Source organism: Scyliorhinus canicula, chromosome 13 (assembly GCF_902713615.1).
Source record: "Scyliorhinus canicula chromosome 13, sScyCan1.1, whole genome shotgun sequence".
Lineage (NCBI taxonomy): Eukaryota > Metazoa > Chordata > Chondrichthyes > Carcharhiniformes > Scyliorhinidae > Scyliorhinus > Scyliorhinus canicula.
Window position 1 is genome coordinate 55307873 of NC_052158.1, and position 22090 is coordinate 55329962.

A 22090-nucleotide genomic window follows, 5' to 3' on the forward strand; every position below is an offset into this window, starting at 1 on the left:
TCCGGCTCAAACGACTTGGGCCCACTACGGTGAGCAAGTTCGCTTCTTCTTTCAGGCCAATGCCATTACTGAGAATGAGCGGCAGGTGGTGATGTTCATCACCACGGCGGAGGCAGAGACTGACGGGGTGATCCGAGTCCTGGTTTTTCCTGACTCCCACCCTTTTGAACAGATAATCAAAGTGGTCAGTAGCCATTTCAGCCCACTACCTTCTGTAATAATATAGTGGTATAGACTTAAAGTACCGCCCGCAATCCAGGGGAGTCAGTGGCTGTGTTCATGGTCGGTTTGTGCAGAATGCCCGAATTCTGTAAGTTTGGAGCTTCCTCATTGGAGATCCTGAGTGACCGGTTGGTCTGGGGTATCAGCAACGTGGAGACGTAGCGGTGGCTGTTAATGCTTCGCTGACATTGTCACAAGCTGTCCAAATAGCCCAGGCAATGGAAGGCGCCGACCAGGGAGTCTGGGAACGACAAGTTATGGGATAAATGCCTTATTGATACCATAGCCACCAGGGCAGGTCAAAGGCTTGGACTCCTACTGCGAATAACTCACTTCCTGACTTCCCTCAAAGACTGTCACCATCTACAAGGCACAAGTCAAGAGTGTAATGGAATACTCTTCACTTGCCTGGATGAGTGCAACTCCAACAACACTCAAGAAGCTAGACACCATCCAGGACAAAGCAGCCCGCTTGATTCCTCCGCCTTGCACAGATATTCAAATCCTCCATCACCAATGAACAGTGGCAGCCGTGTGCACCATCTACAAGATGCACTGCCATAACTCACCAAGGTTTCTTAGGTAGCACCTTCCAAACCCACCAGCTGGAAGGACAAGAGCAGCAGTTACCTGGGATTACAACCACCTGGAGTCACTCACCACCCTGACCTGGAAATATATCGCCATTCCTTCACTGTTGCTGGGGCAAAATCCTGAAACTACCTCGCTAACAGGACTGTTGGTGTACCCACATCTCAAGCACTGTGATGGTTCAAGAAGGCAGTTCACAACCACGTTCAAGGGCAACTAGGGACGGGCAATAACCAGCTACGCCCACATCACATAAATTCATTTTTTAAATTTTGAGTCCTACATTTCCCGGATTCACAACACAATTGAGTTAACCAATAATTCTTCGAAAAATACCCTTGTAAGAAAATGTAAGCTTTTTCAGAATGCTATTTACTTACCTCCCTGAGGCTAACTTTACTTCCCTTCCCCTACTTTGTTTACTTACATAGGTTTATTACAATGACCCTCGATTCATTTATTTACGCTGTTTTTCATTTATTCCCCTCCTCCAAACAAAAGAAACAAAGCAAACACTTTTTATGATTGTTTCACTGTGACGCTGACTGAAGTCGATGAGGACAGGAACTGACCTTGGTGTTTATGAAACTCGTCTGTGCTCCGCTCCTGCCTGGACTGAGCGCCACACTCAGTCTTTTCAGTTTCACCTTCTCCTATGTAATGTTTTACCTAATTCCCTGTGTACACCCTACTCCAAAAGCACTGACACTCAGCCAAGCAGACACTCAGAATGCCCAATAATTACAGTCAGCAGGTTTGTAAATGTAAACACAATTACTGTTTATTTAATAACAAAAACTATAATGAAATATGCTGTAACTACAACTGGTTAATTATTATCTAAATCCCACTTGAACTTTCCCCCCCACCCTCTATATACACAGACACATACGCCCAAGGCTGACAAACACCGAGGGGAAGGGGTAAACAATAAGTAAAAGGGGAGAAAAAGTCTTTGTTTCAGTTGGTTGTTTCCAGCACCTGACTCCCCTTCAAACGTTTCTTTTAGCTTGTGATCTTTATTATAGTTTATTCAGATCTCTACAGTTTCAGAAATACAGCACACACAGAGAGTGAGAGTGAGAGAGTGAGTGAGTGAGTGAAAGAGAGAGAGAGGCAGCTTGTCATGGTTTCAGGTCCTCTGCAGCCCCAGGAATACAGCCTTTCTGGAGAGAGCAGGGAGGAGAGAGAGAATGACCTCCTCCCTGTGCTTTCAGGAGACAAACTGAAGCGTCTTCAGACTCTTAAAATCAATCCACTGAGATAAGATCCAATCACCACCTGTCCGCCCTTTGGGCCAATTCAACCAATCAAACCAAGTGCCATTCCATCTCTCTCTGTGGCACCAACAAGTCTGAAACTCCTGTTTGAACCAGCAGAGACAAGCAGACTGTTCTCTCCAGTATCTTCTGAATTCCTCATTTTCTCTGCTGCTTGGCTTAAAGATACATGTCCATTAGTCATCAATGTATCAAAAATGATAACGGGAAAATAATAAAGGAGAAATAAGGGAATAAACAGGAAGGACCCGGACAATACTGCATACGGAAACCTACAAGTCTTTATTAGAGAACTCTCTTACCTCCGCTACTCATAGAACCAGCACGGTATCGGTCTTCTGACTGTTTCCCTGTAGAAAAAAGTTTGGAATATTTTCTGTCATTTAGTCTGTGAATTAAACTTAACCCTGTAACTGGCAGAATTTAGTATTTTTTATGAATACAAATGGAATATTTTATCTCAGATCTCAATGCAATTGGAATATAATCTCAGATCAGAGAAGCATTAACCATCACAAACTTACATCAAAGATAGCATTATATAATATAAGCAAATTACTGCAGATGCTGGAATCTGAAACGAAAGAGGAAGTGCTGGAAAATCTCAACAAGTCTGGCAGCATCTGTAGGGAGAGAAAAGAGCTCATGTTTCGAGTCCGATGGCGCTTTGACAAACAGTCATCTGACTGGAAACATCAGCTCTTTTCTCTCCCGACAGATGCTGCCAGACCTGCTGAGATGTTCCAGCATTTTCTCTTTCGTATTATGTAATATTCTGAGTTGCTCAAAACTGTTGCCCACACACAAACAGAAGAGCAGGACCCAAATTATGATCTGTGAATACTGGTGGTTAAGGCCAGGATGACTCAGGAACCCTTCTAAAATGATGGATGGAACCCGGTTCCAGGATTCCGGACCCCGTTCCCGGGGTTTCCAGTTCTCAGGAGTGCAATCCCAACCTGGCCTACTCATTGCAAGGATATGGGCAGCACGGTAGCATTGTGGATAGCATAATTGCTTCACAGCTCCAGGGTCCCAGATTCGATTCCAGCTTGGGTCACTGTCTGTGAGGAGTCTGCACATCCTCCTCGTGTGTGCGTGGGTTTCCTCCAGGTGCTCCGGTTTCCTCCCACAGTCCAAAGATGTGCAAGTTAGGTGGATTGGACATGATAAATTGCCCTTAGTGTCCAAAATTGTCCTTAGTGTTGGGTGTGGTTACTGGGTTATGGGGATAGGGTGGAGGTGTTAACCTTTGATAGGGTGCTCTTTCGAGGAGCCGGTGCAGACTCGATGGGCCGAATGGCCTCCTTCTGCACTGTAAATTCTATAAGTCCTCAGGAAATTTCATGATGTCAGGCCAGGTTTTCAATGACCCATGGATCATAGCACCTTGGATGTGGCATGAACCATAGGGTGTTTCAGGACTCTATTGGATTCTTGGGCTGTCAGCCAGGCATACATAATGAGGCTTGGCTGGGAGCCCAAACAAACATATGAATTAGGAGCAGGAGTAGGCCACTCGGGCCTTCTCTGCCATTCAACACGATTGTCGCAGATCTGATTGTAATCTCCATCCCACATTCCTGCCTACCCTCGATAACTCTCCCTTCACCTTGTTAATCAAGAATCTCTCTAGCTCTGCTTCTTTTAGGGTGGCAAAGTAGTACAGTGGAATGAAGTTCCTGTGAAAAGCCCCTAGTTGTCACTTTCCTGTGCCTGTTCGGGTACACAGAGGGAGAATTCAGAATGTCCAAATTCCTAACAGCTCGTCTTTCGGGACTTGTAGGAAGAAACCAGAGCACCTGGAGAAAGCCTATGCAGGCATGGGAAAACGTGCAGACTCCGCACAGACAGTAATCATAGAACATAGAACAGTACAGCACAGAACAGGCCCTTCGGCCCTCAATGTTGTGCCGAGCCATGATCACCCTACTCAAACCCACGTATCCACCCTATACCCGTAACCCAACAACCCCCCCTTAACCTTACTTTTTGTAGGACACTACGGGCAATTTAGCATGGCCAATCCAACTAACCCGCACATCTTTGGACTGGGGGAGGAAACCGGAGCACCCGGAGGAAACCCACGCACACAGGGGGAGGACATGCAGACTCCACACAGACAGTGACCCAGCCAGGAATCGAACCTGGGACCCTGGAGCTGTCCAGGAGCTAATCCAAGTCGGGAATTGTACCGGGGATCCTGGCGCTGTGAAGCCATAATGCTACCCACTATGCTACCGAGCTGCCCACTGAATTCTTCCTCCGTGTACCTGAACAGGTGGCGGAGTGTGGTGATGAGGGAATTTTCACAGTAACTTCATTACATTGTTAATGTAAGCCTACTTCTGACACGAGTAAAGATTATTATTATTCTACCGCCTTTTGAGGAAGAGAGTGTTTGCCTTAAAATTATTTAAAATATCAGAGCCTCATGATTCACAGAGAAAATAATTCTCCTCACCTTTGTCTTCAGGGGCCATTTTAAAAAAGTGACCCCTAGTTCTAGATTCTCCAACATGAGGAAACATCCTCTCCACATTCACCCTCTTAATACCCCTTGAATCTTCAGTGTTTTGATCAAGTCACCTCAGTCTTTCAAACGTTGTTGGATATACACCTAACGTCTGCCATTTGTCATCATAAGAAAACCAAATCATTTCTAATATTAGTCTGGCAAAACTTCTTTGAAAGTCTTCTGATGCATTTGCTCTTTCCTTAAATAAGGAGACCAATACTGTGCACATCCTCCAGATGTGGACTCACTAATTCCCTATACAATTGAGGCATAACTTCCCTACTCTGTAATCAATTTTCCCCACAATAAATGGTAACATTGCATTATTTGCTGTTCCTGTATAGCAGCCGTTTGTGATTCATGCACTAAGACACCCAAATCCCTCTGCACCTCAGAGCTCTGAATTCTCTCACCATTTAGTATCACTCACCATTTACATCACAAGCTTTTTTTTATTCTTCCTGCCAAAATGGACAATATTACATTTGCCCATATTTTAGTGATTTGTCAGACTTTTTTTTACTCACTCACTTAAGGAGGCGACAAAAGGACAAGTGGATGCTGGAATCGGAAACAAAAACACGAAAACCTGAAAAATCTCAGCAGGTCTAACAGCTCTGTTCCCTCTCCACAGATGCTAACATTTTGAGTCTGGATGACTTCATCAGAGCACAACTTATAGCTAGGTTGTGTCCTCTTTACACTTTACTCCCCCAGCTATTTTTTGTATCATCAACAAATTTAGCAACCATACCTTTCGTCCCTTCATCCAAGACATTTATATAAATTGTATAAATTGGAGGTCCCAGCACAGTTTCCTGTGGCACACCACTTGGGTCTTTTTCTAATTGTCAGGATGCCACATTTATGCTTCCTGTTAGCTAGCCAATCTTCAATCTCTGCCAATATGTTACTTTCCGCAGTAACCTGCAATTTTGCAGCTTATAAAGTGCCGATGAAATCTAAATATAGTACATCCGCCAGGTCCCCTTTGTCCACATAAATGCGACTCCTTCAAAAATCCTCCATGGTTAATCAATTTATTGATTTCCCTATCACAAAACCATGTTGACTCTGCCCGATTGCTTTGAATTTTCCAAGTGCACCGATATGACATTTTTAATAATAGTTTCCAACAGTTTCCCTGTCACAAATGTTAGACTAACTGGCCTAAGAAATCCATCAGCCTGTTGAAACACCTGTGCCCAGAAATATATTGGAGGATTTGAGGGGCCATGTGTTGGCATGGAGATTCCTTTGAAAGCTACCCAAACCAGATTTTCTTTCCTCATTCCTATGAGGCACTGTAAACCATCCGTGAACCATGAGTCAGCTATAATCTTGCCCAACCCCATGACAACTGCAGGGGACTCTGAGGTACCTACCCCCTAATTTAAATTAAACAAAATTATGGGATGTTGGTGTTGCTAGCTCGGCCAGCATTTATTGCCCATCCCTAACAGCCCTTGTGAGGATGGTGGTGAGTTTGTCTTCTTAAACTGCTGCAGTCCCCGAGGTAAAATCCCTAAATGGAGCCAGTCAGATTGGGAGTGCAGGATGCAGGCTCCTTACACTCACCCTTATCCTATATGGACGAAAATGACGGGAACCAGGAATGGGGGGCAGAAACCCCAGAATCAGTTTCCATGCCAAGTTTCTAAATGGCTCTGGAGTCACTCCGACTCAGCAAAAGTCTCGGTCAAAGTGTCTGCACAGATAGTCTATGCAGATAGACCATGGGAATTGGTAGGAGCTTGTCAAATGGAGCAGAATGTGGCATAATTTCAGGTTTTCCACTTTGTGGAGTGCCTGTTCCATCTTCATTATTTTCTATTCTTCCTGTCAATGTTGTGGTACAAAGGTGAGAAAATTAAGTGTGGATGCGTGTGTGCGTGCATGTGCGATCATTGTGAGTGGGATTAGAATGAGTGTGAGAGAGGAGTGTGAGTGTGCGAGGGATGAGTGTGTGCGAAGGATCATGTGTGTGAGAGAGACTCCAGGATTCCAGCAGCACTCTTCGCATTTGAACCAGTGCAGCAGCACTCCTCCCAACAAAGCAAGACTCAAGTTTGTCTTTTAATAAAATAATTAGGCTTCCATAAATTAGGTATTTGTAGGTTTGTACCTATTGCATGAAAACAATCATTGTTTATGGTTTAATTCTTCAATATAATGATAATGTTTTTCAAGCGTTCTTCAGTACACTTGGGAGGTCAAAAGGGCTCCATGGCTGGAAATGTTTGGTAAACACAGCTTAAGAAGTTCCGTTTTTCCAGAATTGATCAATCCCTCTTTTCACTAAGCTCTCCGAAGGGAAAATCAAATCATTCTCCGGCACGAGCATTTGAGTAGCCTGTGTCCCTTAAAATTGTGAACAGTTGGGCAACATTGGTTGAGGAAAATGGGTGACCGTCCCTTTAAACATAAAACCACCATATCTCTCATCTACCTCATTCCACACAGCAGAGTTTACCGCCGGTCTCCTAAGTCCAGTTAACGTTACAGTTTGCGTCGTAGCACTCTCCACTTTCGTTCCCTATGAATCCCCACAAGTCTCATGGACTTTCCCAGCAACTTTCAACATGCTGAACGGATGTCACCTTATTGCAATGGTGACATCTAAGCTTCCAAGTCTCATCTCCACCTGCAGTACCTTCACACAGATGATTTGGAGTTGGGGACCAAGGGCAATGTGTCCAAGTTTGCAGATGATACTAAGATGAGTGGTAAAGCAAAAAGTGCAAAGGATATTGGAAGTCTGCAGAGGGATTTGGATAGGTTAAGTGAATGGGCTAGGGTCTGGCAGATGGAATACAATGTTGACAAATGTGAGGTTATTCATTTTTGTCAGAATAACAGCAAAAGGGATTATTTAAATGATAACATATCAAAACATGCTGCTGTGCCGAGAGACCTGGGTGTGCTAGAGCATGAGTCGCAAAAAGTTGGTTTACAGGTGCAATAGGTGATCAAGAAGGCGAATAGAATTTTGTCCTTTTTGCTAGAGGGATGGGGTTTAAGACTAGGAAGGTTATGCTGCAATTGTATAAGGTGTTAGTGAGGCCACACCTGGAGTATTGTGTTCAGTTTTGGTCTCCTTACCTGAGAAAGGATGTACTGGCGCTGGAGGGTGTGCAGAGGAGATTCACTAGGTTATTCCCAGAGCTGAAGGGGTTGGATTACGAGGAGAGGTTGAGTATAAGAGATAACTCCTGCTGCGGTATGGGTCAATTGGGCGCAGCCAATTTGGCGCGGCCGTTTGGGCGCAGATGACAGAACTTTTTTTAGTTTTTGTGGCTAGTAAATTGTTGCAAGTAAATTGTTGCAAGATTCAATATCATTCGAAGGAAGGACTTAAAAGCAAGCTTAAAACTGTAAATTAAAAGTTGAGCTTTAAAAAGTTTTTAAACTAACTTTATTGTAAATTAAAAACCTTAAATTAGTTCATTTAGTTAAAAACCTTAAATTAGTTCATTTAGTTTAGTTCATTTGGTAATTATGAGCAAGGCTCCTCAAGTATTCGATAGCATCCATGTTTTCAAATTTAAGAACAGTTTCATGTATTCTTTTATCTTTATTGTAAATTAAAAACCTGAAATTAGTTCATTTAGTTAAAACCTTAAATTAGTTCATTTAGTTTAGTTCATTTGGTAATTATGAGCAAGGCTCCTCAAGTATTCGATAGCATCCATGTTTTCAAATTTAAGAACAGTTTCATGTATTCTTTTATCTGCATCTCTATACTTTTTTAGTTTTTGTGGCGGTTCATGGCCGGCTAGTAACCTTTCATAATATGCATCTCTACCTTTCTGTACTTTACGCAGGCCATCAATTAGTTTCCATATGGTGGGATGATGCATGCCAAGTTCGTATTTCAATCGACTGTGGGCTGCCTCCACATTATTGTTTGTGCGGTCTTCCCCGTTTAATGTTATCTGATAAAGGTTCCAAATCTCAGGGCGAAATAAAGGTGTTTGTCTACCATTTCCTCGTCTGTTCAGACGACCAACATATGTATTTTCAAACCAGTTGATTAAATCTTGAAGTTCTTGCGGCAGTTGGGTCGCTAAAGCATCCAGATATTCATTGATTTTGTTCAAAGGTACAAAGGCAATGGCAATAATCATTTTAGCTTTTAACGCAAAATCTGGATCAGTGTTATACAAACTACGGAACCCCATACTAGCTAGATGTTTTTGCATATTTTGAGCTAAATGAAAAAAACACCCTTTTATTTGAACATCGGGGAATATGTCTTTCATAGCACTGTGTGCAGCTTGTTCATAATCACAGACGATTGAACTGGGTTTCAAGTTGGGTTCGATTTCTTTCAATAATGCGAACATTCTCGCATATGTGGTGCGTTGCTTGTTGGGCAAAAGAGCATAAACCGTAGGAGTAACTCCTCCGTGTTTTTTTTTACCATAATTACATAAATCTGAGAAAAGAGGATGGGAGCAATACTGAATGTGCCATCTGCAAACCACATATCAGATGTCAATAAGTGCTGTAGCCAGCTCTGTCTTCCGAAGATTAATATCCGGTCGTGACCTGGTCCGCTAACACAAAAACATGTTCTTCCACTCCTGGTTGAGGGACATATATCCTGTAGCATTCTGGCACAATCAATTGTTGTACATCACTTGGATTGGTGGGGGCGTTCAATACATAATTATGCTTTCTGCTTATCATTCTCCTCAAAGCAGATATATTAGGAATGGCTGGTAGACTAGCTTGGAATATGTCTGTCAAACATTCATTAACAACTACAATCGGTGCCTCAAGGGTTTCCTGTGCTCTCTTTTTTATTTTAGTTTTCACGAGTGCAACCTCTACTTGTGCAGCAGAAGCATCATGCGAATGGCTGTTCAGCTGCCTCACCACGTTTGCAGCTTTAGTATGGATCCGTGCTTTGCACCGGTTTTTTTGCTCACAACGCCAAAATTCCCCTTCGCTGTCACCTTTGCTTGATTTGTCAAAGACGTAAAGGAATCCGTTATGAACAAATTTTTCTTTACCACGTTTCGTTGATACTTCCTCAGCCATCATATGGGTATGCGAATTGGTTTAGTTAAAAAATATATAAAAAGATGGTGATAGAACGAAACACTTGTGACAGCGGACCCGCACCAGCAGCCAACTCAACTGAGGCTAATTTACAAATAAAGAAATGTTATTATGGCCAAAACGTCCGGCGCCAAAACAGCCGCGCCACAACGGCCGCGCCCAAATGGCTGCGCCAAAACGTACCTAACCCCTCCTGCTGCACCACCACATGGGCTCCCTTGTGCTCCTAGCATCTCCATTAAATTTAAATGTTTAGCAACAACAATTATCTCTTCCTTCATAGCTTTAATTGGTATATCTACTTTCAATTCACCTATGAATTCAACTAGCAGATCTTTGTGGAGCCCTATTAAGTGAAGGTAAGAGCATAATAAATTTTCTTAAATAATTTAATTGGTGATAGGAATGTTGGTCAGTGGGGTTAAGTGCTGCACTTGGTAGATGTGTGAAATCTGTGACGCATCCAGCGTCCAGGACATCTGCAGGATGTGCATCCAATTGCAGCTCCTCACAGACCGCATGGATAGGTTGGACCAGCAGTTGATGCACTTCGGAGCATAAAGGTGGCGTAAAGCATCCTAGACAGGAGTTTTAGTGACACTCGCGATGTAGGCAGATAGATGGTTGACCGCGAGAAGGGGTAGACAGTCCGTGAATTCTGAAGGGAGAGGGTGAACAGCCAGAGGTCGTCGTGCATATCGTTACTAACGACATAGGCAGGAAGAGTGACAAAGTCCTGCAGAAGGGAGTTAGGTAGAAAGTCAAAAAGCAGGAACTCTAGGGTTGTAATCTCAGGATTTCTCCCTGTACCACGTGCCAGTGAGGCTGTAAATAGGAAGATAGTGCAGTTCAACAAGTGGTAAACAGTTGGTGTAAGAGGGAGGATTTCAGATATGTGGATGATTGGGACCACGCCCGGGCAAAAATCCCAAGGCTTTTTATACATATATAAAGAGCAAGAGGGTAGCCAGGGAGAAGGTTGGTCCACTCAAGGACTATTGAGCCAGAGGAAATGGGTGAGATATTAAAGAGAAGAATTTGGTGGATGATGAATCTGGGGAAGGGTGTATGGATAGTTTGGGTCATGTTGAAATCAAAAAGCTGGTGGTATTGGGGGTCTAGAAAGCATTAAGACCATATGACACAGGAGTAGAATTAGGCCACTCGGCCCATTGAGTTTTCTCCGCCATTCAATCATGGCTGATATTTTTCTCATTCTCCTGCCTTCACCCCATAACGCCTGGTACCCTTATTGATCAAAAACCAATCTATCTCTGTCTTAAAGACACTCAGTGATTTGGCCTCCACAGACTTCTGCGGAAAAGAGTTCCACAGATCCACCAACCTCTGGCTGAGGAAATACCTCCTCGTCTCTGTTTTAAAGGATTGTCCCTTTAGCCTGAAATGATGTCCTCTGCTTCTAGTTTTTCCTACAAGTGGAAACATCCTCTTCACGTCCACTCTATCCAGGCCTCGCAGTACCGTCCCTTTAGCCTGAAATGGTGTCCTCTGCTTCTAGTTTTTCCTTCAAGTGCAAACATCCTCTCCACGTCCACTCTACCCAGGCCTCGCAGTACCATGTAAGTTTCAATAAGATCCCCCCTCATCCTTCTGAACTCCAACGAGTACAGATCCAAAGTCCTCAAACATTCCTCATAAGACAAGCTCTTCATTCCAGGGATCATTCTTGTGAACCTCCTCTGGTCCCTTTCCAAGGCCAGCACATCCTTCCTTATGTACGGGGCCCAAAACTGCTCACAGTACTCCAAATGGGGTCTGACCAGAGCCTGATACAGCCTCAGAAGTACATCCCTGGTCTTGTATTCCAGCCCTCTCGACATGAATGCTAACATTGCATTTGCCCTTCTAACTGCTGACTGAACCTGCAAGTTAACCTTAAGAGAATCATGAACAAGGACTCACAAGTCCCTTTGTTTTTCCGATTTACTCAGCATTTCCCCATTTTGAAAATAGTCTATGTCTCCATTCCTCCTTCTAAAGTGCATAACCTCACACTTTTCCACAGTGTATTCCATCTGCCACTTCATTGTCCACTCTCCTAGCCTGTCCAATTCCTTCTGCAGCCTGCCTGCTTCCTCAATACTACCTGCCCCTCCATAGATCTTTGTATCACCTGTAAACTGAGCAACAGTGCCTTCAGTTCTTTCTTCCAAATCATTTATGTATATTGTGGAAAGTTGTGGTCCCAGAACTGACCCCTGAGGCACACCACTAGTCACTGGCTGCCTTTATCCCCACTCTTCCAGTCAGCCAATCCTCTATCCATGCCAGGATCTTACCCTTAACACCATGGGCTCTTAACTTATTTCACAGTTTCCTATGCGGCACCTTGTCAAAGACCTTCTGGAAATCTAAATAAATCACATCCACTGGTTCTCCTTTAGAACATAGAACATAGAACGATACAGCGCAGTACAGGCCCTTCGGCCCTCGATGTTGCACCGACATGGAAAAAAAACTAAAGGCCATCTAACCTACACTATGCCCTTATCATCCATATGCTTATCCAATAAATTTTTTAATGCCCTCAATGTTGGCGAGTTCACTACTGTTGCAGGTACGGCATTCCACGGCCTCACCACTCTTTGCGTAAAAAACCCACCTCTGACCTCTGTCCTATATCTATTACCCCTCAATTTAAGGCTATGTCCCCTCGTGCTAGACACCTCCATCCGCGGGAGAAGGCTCTCGCTGTCCACCCTATCTAACCCTCTGATCATTTTGTATGCCTCTATTAAGTCACCTCTTAACCTTCTTCTCTCTAACGAAAACAACCTCAAGTCCATCAGCCTTTCCTCATAAGATTTTCCCTTCATACCAGGCAACATCCTGGTAAATCTACTCTGCACCCGTTCCAAGGCTTCCACGTCCTTCCTATAATGAGGCGACCAGAACTGTACGCAATACTCCAAATGCGGCCGTACTAGAGTTTTGTACAACTGCAACATGACCTCATGGCTCCGGAACTCTATCCCTCTACCAATAAAGGCCAACACACCATAGGCCTTCTTCACAACCCTATCAACCTGGGTGGCAACTTTCAGGGATCTATGTACATGGACACCGAGATCCCTCTGCTCATCCACACTACCAAGAATTTTACCATTAGCCAAATATTCCGCATTCCTGTTATTCTTTCCAAAGTGCATCACCTCACACTTCTCCACATTAAACTCCATTTGCCACCTCTCAGCCCAGCTCTGCAGCTTATCTATGTCCCTCTGTAACCTGCAACATCCTTCCACACTGTCTACAACTCCACTGACTTTAGTGTCGTCTGCAAATTTACTCACCCATCCTTCTGCGCCCTCCTCTAGGTCATTTATAAAAATGACAAACAGCAACGGCCCCAGAACAGATCCTTGTGGTACGCCACTCGTAACTGAACTCCATTCTGAACATTTCCCATCAACTACCACTCTCTGTCTTCTTTCAACTAGCCAATTTCTGATCCACATCTCTAAATCACCCTCAATCCCCAGCCTCCGTATTTTCTGCAATAGCCGACCGTGGGGAACCTTATCGAACGCTTTACTGAAATCCATATACACATCAACTGCTCTACCCTCGTCTACCTGTTCAGTCATCTTCTCAAAGAACTCAATAAGGTTTGTGAGGCATGACCTACCCTTCACAAAACCATGCTGACTATCCCTAATCATATTATTCCTATCTAGATGATTATAAATCATATCTTTTATAATCCTCTCCAAGACCTTACCCACCACAGACGTTAGGCTCACCGGCCTATAGTTACCTGGGTTAACTCTACTCCCCTTCTTGAACAAAGGGACCACATTTGCTATCATCCAGTCCTCTGGCACTATTCCTGTAGCCAATGATGACCTAAAAATCAAAGCCAAAGGCTCAGCAATCTCTTCCCTGGCTTCCCAGAGAATCCTAGGATAAATCCCATCCGGCCCCGGGGACTTATCTATTTTCACCTTGTCCAGAATTGCCAACACTTCTTCCCTACGCACCTCAATGCCATCTATTCTAATAGCCTGGGTCTCAGCATTCTCCTCCACAATATTATCTTTTTCTTGAGTGAATACTGACTAAAAGTATTCATTTAGTATCTCGCTTATCTCCTCAGCCTCCACACACAACTTCCCACCACTGTCCTTGACTGGCCCTACTCTTACCCTAGTCATTCTTTTATTCCTGACATACCTATAGAAAGCTTTTGGGTTTTCCTTGATCCTACCTGCCAAAGACTTCTCATGTCCCCTCCTTGCTCGTCTCAGCTCTCTCTTTAGATCCTTCCTCGCTTCCTTGTAACTATCAAGCGCCCCAACTGAAACTTCACGCCTCATCTTCACATAGGCCTCCTTCTTCCTCTTAACAAGAGATTCCACTTCTTTGGTAAACCACGGTTCCCTCGCTCGACCCCTTCCTCCCTGCCTGACTGGTACGTACTTATCAAGAACATGCAATAGCTGTTCCTTGAACAAGCTCCACATATCCAGTGTGCCCAACCCTTGCAGCCTACTTCTCCAACCAACACATCCTAAGTCATGTCTAATGGCATCATAATTGCCCTTCCCCCAGCTATAACTCTTGCCCTGCGGGGTATACTTATCCCTTTCCATCACTAACGTAAAGGTCACCGAATTGTGGTCACTGTTTCCAAAGTGCTCACCTACCTCCAGATCTAACACCTGGCCTGGTTCATTACCCAAAACCAAATCCAATGTGGCCTCGCCTCTTGTTGGCCTGTCAACATATTGTGTCAGGAAACCCTCCTGCACACATTGTACAAAGAATGACCCATCTAATGTACTCGAACTATATCTTTTCCAGTCAATATTTGGAAAGTTAAAGTCTCCCATAACAACTACCCTGTTACTTTCACTCTTTTCCAGAATCATCTTCGCCATCCTTTCCTCTACATCCCTAGAACTATTAGGTGGCCTATAGAAAACTCCCAACAGGGTGACCTCTCCTTTCCTGTTTCTAACCTCAGCCCATACTACCTCAGAAGAAGAGTCCCCATCTAGCATCCTTTCCGCTACCATAATACTGTCCTTGACTAGCAACGCCACACCGCCCCCTCTTTTGCCCCCTTCCCTGAGCTTACTAAAACACTTAAACCCCGGAACCTGCAACAACCATTCCTGTCCCTGCTCTATCCATGTCTCTGAAATGGCCACAACATCGAAGTCCCAGGTACCAACCCATGCTGCCAGTTCCCCTACCTTATTTCGTATACTCCTAGCATTGAAGTAGACACACTTCAAACCACCTACCTGAACACTGGCACCCTCCTGCGAAGTCAAATCTGTGCTCCTGACCTCTATACTCTCAATCTCCCGTACCCCAAAACTACAATCCAGGTTCCCATGCCCCTGCTGAATTAGTTTAAACCCCCCCAAAGAGCACTAACAAATCTCCCCCCCAGGATATTGGTGCCCCTCAGGTTCAGATGTAGACCATCCTGTCTATAGAGGTCCCACCTTCCCCAGAAAGAGCCCCAGTTATCCAGAAATCTGAATCCCTCCCGCCTGCACCATCCCTGTAGCCACGTGTTTAATTGCTCTCTCTCCCTATTCCTCATCTCACTATCACGTGGCACGGGCAACAACCCAGAGATAACAACTCTGTTTGTTCTCGCTCTGAGCTTCCATCCTAGCTCCCTAACGGCCTGCCTGACATCCTTGTCCCCTTTCCTACCTATGTCATTAGTGCCAATGTGGACTACGACTTGGGGCTGCTCCCCCTCCCCCTTAAGGACCCGGAAAACACGATCCGAGACATCACTTACCCTTGCACCTGGGAGGCAACATACCAAAAGTGAGTCTCTCTCGCTCCCACAAAATCTCCTATCTGTGCCCCTGACTATTGAGTTCCCAATTACTAATGTTCTACTCCTTTCCCCCCTTCCCTTCTGAGCAACAGGGACAGACTCCGTGCCAGAGGCCCGTACCCCATGGCTTACCCCTGGTAAGTCGTCCCCCCCACAAGTATCCAAAACGGTATACTTGTTACTCAGGGGAACGACCGCAGGGGGTCCCTGCACTGACTGCTTCTTCCCAGTCCCTCTTACAGTTACCCATCTATCTCCAGTCTTTGGTGTAACTACTTCCCTGAAGCTCCTATCTATGACCCCCTCTGCCTCCCGAATGATCCGAAGTTCATCCAGCTCAAGCTCCAGGTCCCTAACACGGTTTTTGAGGAGCTGGAGTTGGGTGCACTTCCCACAGATGAAATCAGCAGGGACACTGACGGCGTCCCTCACCTCAAACATTCTGCAGGAGGAGCATTGTACTGCCTTCCCTGACATCACCTCTAGATTAAAAAAAAAACAAGAAAAAGAAAAAGAAAGGAAGAGCTTACCTGATATTACCTCAAACCCTGCTCCCGCTGAAAGTTAAGCAAATTTAAAGGCACTCACTCACCTTCACAACAGGCCCCTGCTCCCGCTTCCCAACCACCGTGGGGTGGGGGGGGGGGGGGTTGGTTAGAGGAGGAGGTAGGGTGGGAAACACTCACAAAGTGTTTCGGGTTTAACTGTCAGTTGCCAACAGCCCCTCCACAAACCACCTTCAACTTAGGCTGACCGCACTGCACGTATGCAAATTTCCCCAGAACAGCTGATCAGTAGCTCTGCTCTGCTGCTCTCTGCTGGATCAGCCTTTGTCTAACTTCCTTGTTACTTTCCAAAGCTCTCTAACAGATTTGACAGACATGATCTCCCCTCGACAAAGCCATGCTGACTCAGTCCTATTTTATCATGCACTTCCAAGTTCTCGGCTATCACATCTTTTAATAATGGACTCTAAAACCTTACCAATGACCGAAGTCAGGCTAACTGGCCTATAATTTCCCATCTTCTGCCACTTTCCAGTCCTTCCTGCCTCCAGTGATTCTTGAAAGATCACCACCAGTGCCTCCACAGTCTTCTCAGCTATCTATTTTAGAACCCTGGTGTGTAGTCCATCTGGTCCAGGTGACTTATCCACCTTCAGATCTTTGTTTCCCCAGAACCTTCTCCTTAGTAATGGACACACATGTTAAGGTCATCAGTTCCTCCTCATCTCTGTTTGAAAGGTTTTAATTGTTTACACTAAGGTAGACAAGTCCCCAGGGCCTGATGGGATATACCCCAGAATAATGAGAGAGGCACCCATGTCATGCTCATCGTGTGCGATGTGGGAGCTCAGGGACATGTCCACTGTCCCTGGCTCTTTCACGTGCAAAAAGTGTGTTCAGTTGTAGCTCCTGTTAGACCGCTTGACGGCTCTGGAGCTGCGGATGGACTCACTTTGGAGCATCCGTGATACTGAGGAGGTCGTGGATAGCACGTTTAGCGAGTTGGTCACACCGCAGGTGAAAGTTACTGAGGGAGATAGAAAATGGGTGACCAAAAGACTGAGCAAGAGTAGGAAGGCAGTGCAGGTGTCCCCTGCGGTCACCTCCCTGAAAAACAGATATACCGCTTTGGATACTGTTGAGGTTCATGGCACCGTGGCTGGCTCTGCTGTGCAGCAGGGCAGGAAGAAAAATGGCAGGGCTATAGTGATAGGGGACTCGATCGTAAGGGGAATAGACAGGCGGTTCTGTGGACGCAATCGAGACTCCAGGATGGTGTGTTGCCACCCTGGTGCAAGGATCAAGGATGTCACAGAGCGGCTGCAGGACATTCTGAGGGGGGAAGGTTAACAGCCAGCTGTCGTGGTGCACATAGGCACCAATGATATAGGTAAAAAACGGGATGAGGTCCTACAAGCTGAATTCAGGGAGTTAGGAGTTAAACTAAAAAGTAGGACCTCAAAGGTAGTAATCTCAGGATTGCTACCAGTGCCACGAGCTAGTCAGCGTAGGAATGTAAGGAGAGATAGGATGAATGCGTGGCTCGAGAGATGGTGCAAGAGGGAGGGATTCAAATTCCAGGGGCATTGGGACCGGTTCTGGGGGAGGTGGGACCAGTACAAACCGGACGGTCTGCACCTGGGCCGGACTGGAACCGATGTCCATGGGTGTTTGCTAGAGCTGTTGGGGAGGGTTTAAACTAATGTGGCAGGGGGATGGGAACCGATGCAGGAAGTTGAAAGGTAATAAAACAGGGACAGAAGCAAAAGGAAGTAAGGGGGAAAGTGCAAGGCAGAGAAGACATAGTCAAAAATCAAAAAGGGCGACAGTACAAGGTACAGTGACTGAGGGGAGCTCAGTGAATAGGCCCAGTAATACTAAAAGGAATAAAACTGGAGATGTTAAGATTCAAAACAGAGGTAAAAAACCCAACATAAATGTACTTTACTTGAATGCTCGTAGTATTCGGAATAAAGTAAATGAGTTGATGGCGCAAATCATCGTGAATGACTATGATTTAGCGGCCATTACTGAAACATTGTTAAATGATGGTCACGACTGGGAGTTAAATATCCGAGGGTATCAAACTATTCGGAAGGACAGAGTGGATGGTAAGGGAGGTGGTGTAGCTCTGTTATTTAAGGATGACATCCAGGCAATAGTAAGGGATGACATCGGTGCAATGGAGGATAAGGTTCTATTTGGGTGGAAATCAGAAATAGTAAGGCGAAAAAGTCACTGATAGGAGTAGTCTATCGGCCACCAAATAGTAACGTTATGGTGGGGCAGGCAATAAACAAAGAAATAACTGATGCATGTAGAAATGGTACAGCAGTTATCATGGGGGATTTTAATCTACATGTCGATTGGTTTAACCGGGTCGGTCAAGGCAACCTTGAGGGGGAGTTTATAGAATGTATCCGCGATAGTTTCCTAGAACAGTATGTAATGGAACCTACGAGGGAACAAGCGGTCCTAGATCTTGTCCTGTGTAATGAGACAGGATTGATTCATGATCTCATAGTTAGAGATCCTCTCGGAAGGAGCAATCACAATATGGTGGAATTTAAAATACAGATGGAGGGTGAGAAGGTAAAATCAAATATTAGTGTTTTGTGTTTAAACAAAGGAGATTACAATGGGATGAGAGAAGAACTAGCTAAGGTAGACTGGGAGCAAAGACTTTATGGTGGAACAGTTGAGGAACAGTGGAGAACCTTCCAAGCGATTTTTCACAGTGCTCAGCAAAGGTTTATACCAACAAAAATGAAGGACGGTAGAAAGAGGGAAAATCGACCATGGATATCTAAGGAAATAAGGGAGTGTATCCTATTGAAGGAAAAAGCATATAAAGTGGCAAAGATTGCTGGGAGACTAGAGGACTGGGAAATCTTTAGGGGGCAACAGAAAGCTACTAAAAAAGCTATAAAGAAGAGTAAGATAGAGTATGAGAGTAAACTTGCTCAGAATGTAAAAACAAACAGTAAAAGTTTTTACAAATATATAAAACAAAAAAAGAGTGGCTAAGGTAAATATTGGTCCTTTAGAGGATGAGAAGGGTGTTTTAATAATAGGAGATGAGGAAATGGCTGAGGAACTAAACAGGTTTTTTGGGTCGGTCTTCACAGTGGAAGACACAAATAACATGCCAGTGACTGATAGAAATGAGGCTATGACAGGTGAGGACCTTGAGAGGATTGTTATCACTAAGGAGGTAGTGATGGCCAAGCTAATGGGGCTAAGGGTAGACAAGTCTCCTGGCCCTGACGGAATGCACCCCAGAGTGCTAAAAGAGATGGCTGGGGAAATTGCAGGTGCACTAGTGATGATTTACCAAAATTCACTAGACTCTGGGGTGGTCCCAGTGGATTGGAAATTAGCAAACGTGACACTGCAGCCACCGAAGCTGGCCACTTCCCGACATAAAATGGAACATTGAATTGCATGCAGGGAAAATTGGACAATGACAGAGAGTCAAGCAGGTTGCAGAACCTCTCTGTGGATTCTGTCTGTGAAGAAACCAGACAGCAGAGAAACTAACAAGGTGCGCATATTAATTGAACGATTCCCGGTTATTCCCAGGCACAATGGACACAACAACTAGAAGAGATTGAAACATTCTATAGCAGGTCAGACATCCCGGTGCCAGTGGAGTCTGAAACAAAAGGACACAAATAAGGTGGAAAGAACCGCCCAGTGATTGAGGAACAGCCCCGTTATTGGGGAAATTCAAATCAATCGATTGGGAAGAGACCCAATCGATTGCAAGTTTATAGAGGGTCCGCCCAGATGGGCGCAAAACCCAAAACAGTATAAGACAGAGACCCCAACCCCAGCTCTCTCTCTTAGCCAGTCCTCCTCGCTCTTAGCCAGCCGTCTCCACTCTCTTAGCCGGCCCTCCCAGCAGAACACCTTTGCAGCAGCTCTCCAGGAACTTGGACGTGAGAAGGAGAGGCCTGGCCAATTGCTACACCGACAAGTAAGTGTCATACAACGCACGCTACGAGAGTAGACACTCCTGACGCCTTTAGTCCACACCAATTGGAAGCCTGCGGATCCAGGACAAAGCAAGAGGCCATTGTTCCCTGATCCGGCAGTTCCCTTATTCCAGATAAGTATTGGCCTAGTAGTGGTAGGAACAGTTTAGTCTTAGTATTATGTGCATGAGTAGTAAATAACTGTGTAATAATAAACGTGTCTTGTTTGAACTTACTAACTGGTGTATTGAGTCATTGACCTGAACTTGAACTTTAATCTTGTGGCGGTCTCATAAAGATACCTGGCGACTCTAGAGCTTAGGAATAAAACAGAGCTAATTGAGTGTAAAGCACACTCACCCAGAACGAGCAACAACACCACTGTTTAAAAAAGGAGGTAGGCAGAGAATGGGAAATTATAGGCCAGTGAGCTTAACTTCGGTAGTAGGGAAGATGCTGGAATCTATCATCAAGGAAGAACTAGCAAGGCATCTGGATAGAAATTGTCCCATTGGGCAGACGCAGCATGGCTTCATAAAGGGCAGGTCGTGCCTAACTAATTTAGTGGAATTTTCTGAGGACATTACCAGTGCAGTAGATAACGGGGAGCCAATGGATGTGGTATATCTGGATTTCCAGAAAGCCTTTGACAAAGTGCCACAGAAAAGGTTGCTGCATAAGATAGAGATGTATGGCTTTAAGGGTAAAGTAGTAGCATGGATAGAGGATTGGTTAATTAATAGAAAGCAAAGAGTGGGGATAAATGGGTGTTTCTCTGGTTGGCAATCAGTAGCTAGTGGTGTCCCTCAGGGATCCGTGTTGGGCCCACAATTGTTCACAATTTACATAGATGATTTTGAGTTGGGGACCAAGGGCAATGTGTCCAAGTTTGCAGATTTTTTATTTATTTTTTTCATAGAATTTACAGTGCAGAAGGAGGCCATTCAGCCCATCGAGTCTGCACCGGCTCCTGGAAAGAGCACCCTACCCAAGGGTAACACCTCCACCCTATACCCATAACCCAGTAACCCCACCCAACACTAAGGGCAACTTTGGACACTCATGGCCAATCCACCTAACCTGCACATCTTTTGACTGTGGGAGGAAACCGGAGCACCCGGAGGAAACCCACGCACACACGGGGAGGATGTGCTGACTCCGCACAGACAGTGACCCAAGCCGGAATTGAACCTGGGACCCTGGAGCTGTGAAGCGATTGTGCTATCCACAATGCTACCGTGCTGCCCATTGCTACCGTGATGACACTAAGATGAGTGGTAAAGCGAAAAGTGCAGAGGATACTGGAAGTCTGTAGAGGGATTTGGATAGGTTAAGTGAATGGGCTAGGGTCTGGCAGATGGAATACAATGTTGACAAATGTGAGGTTATCCATTTTGGTAGGATTAACAGTAAACGGGATTATTATTTAAACGATAAAATATTAAAGCATGCTGCTGTGCAGAGAGACCTGGGTGTGCTAGTGCATGAGTCACAGAAAGTTGGTTTACAGGTGCAACAGGTGATTAAGAAGGCAAATGGAATTTTGTCCTTCATTGCTAGAGGGATGGAGTTTACGACTAAGGAGGTTATGTTGCAATTGCATAAGGTGTTAGTGAGGCCACACCTGGAGTATTGTGTTCAGTTTTGGTCTCCTTACTTGAGAAAGGACATACTAGCACAAGAGGGTGTGCAGAGGAGATACACTAGGTTAATCCCAGAGCTGAAGGGGTTGGATTATGAGGAGAGGTTGAGTAGACTGGGACTGTACTCGTTGGAATTTAGAAGGATGAGGGGAGATCATGTAGAAACATTTAAAATTATGAAGGGAATAGATAGGATAGATGCGGGCAGGTTGGTTCCACTGGCGGGTGAAAGCAGAACTAGGGGACATAGCCTCAAAATAAGGGGAAGTAGATTTAGGACTGAGTTTAGGAGGAACTTCTTCACCCAAAGGGTTGTGAATCTATGGGATTCCTTGCCCAGTGAAGCAGTTGAAGCTCCTTCATTAAATGTTTTTAAGGTAAAGATAGATAGTTTTTTGAAGAATAAAAGGATTAAGGGTTATGGTGTTTGGGCCGGAACATGGAGCTGAGTCCACAAAA

At 44.9% G+C, this 22090-nt stretch overlaps 1 protein-coding gene across 3 annotated transcripts in view; it reads right to left on the reverse strand.

Moving 5' to 3' along the window:
* Window positions 1-22090, reverse strand: part of ky (kyphoscoliosis peptidase) — a 216912-nt gene that overhangs the window by 192509 nt on the left and 2313 nt on the right. For all 3 annotated transcript variants that reach the window (XM_038817555.1, XM_038817554.1, XM_038817553.1), the window contains exon 2: window positions 2396-2443. In XM_038817555.1, the coding sequence (XP_038673483.1) occupies window positions 2396-2408 (13 nt within the window). In that variant the 5' untranslated portion in view covers window positions 2409-2443. The remainder of the gene's footprint in view (window positions 1-2395; window positions 2444-22090) is intronic.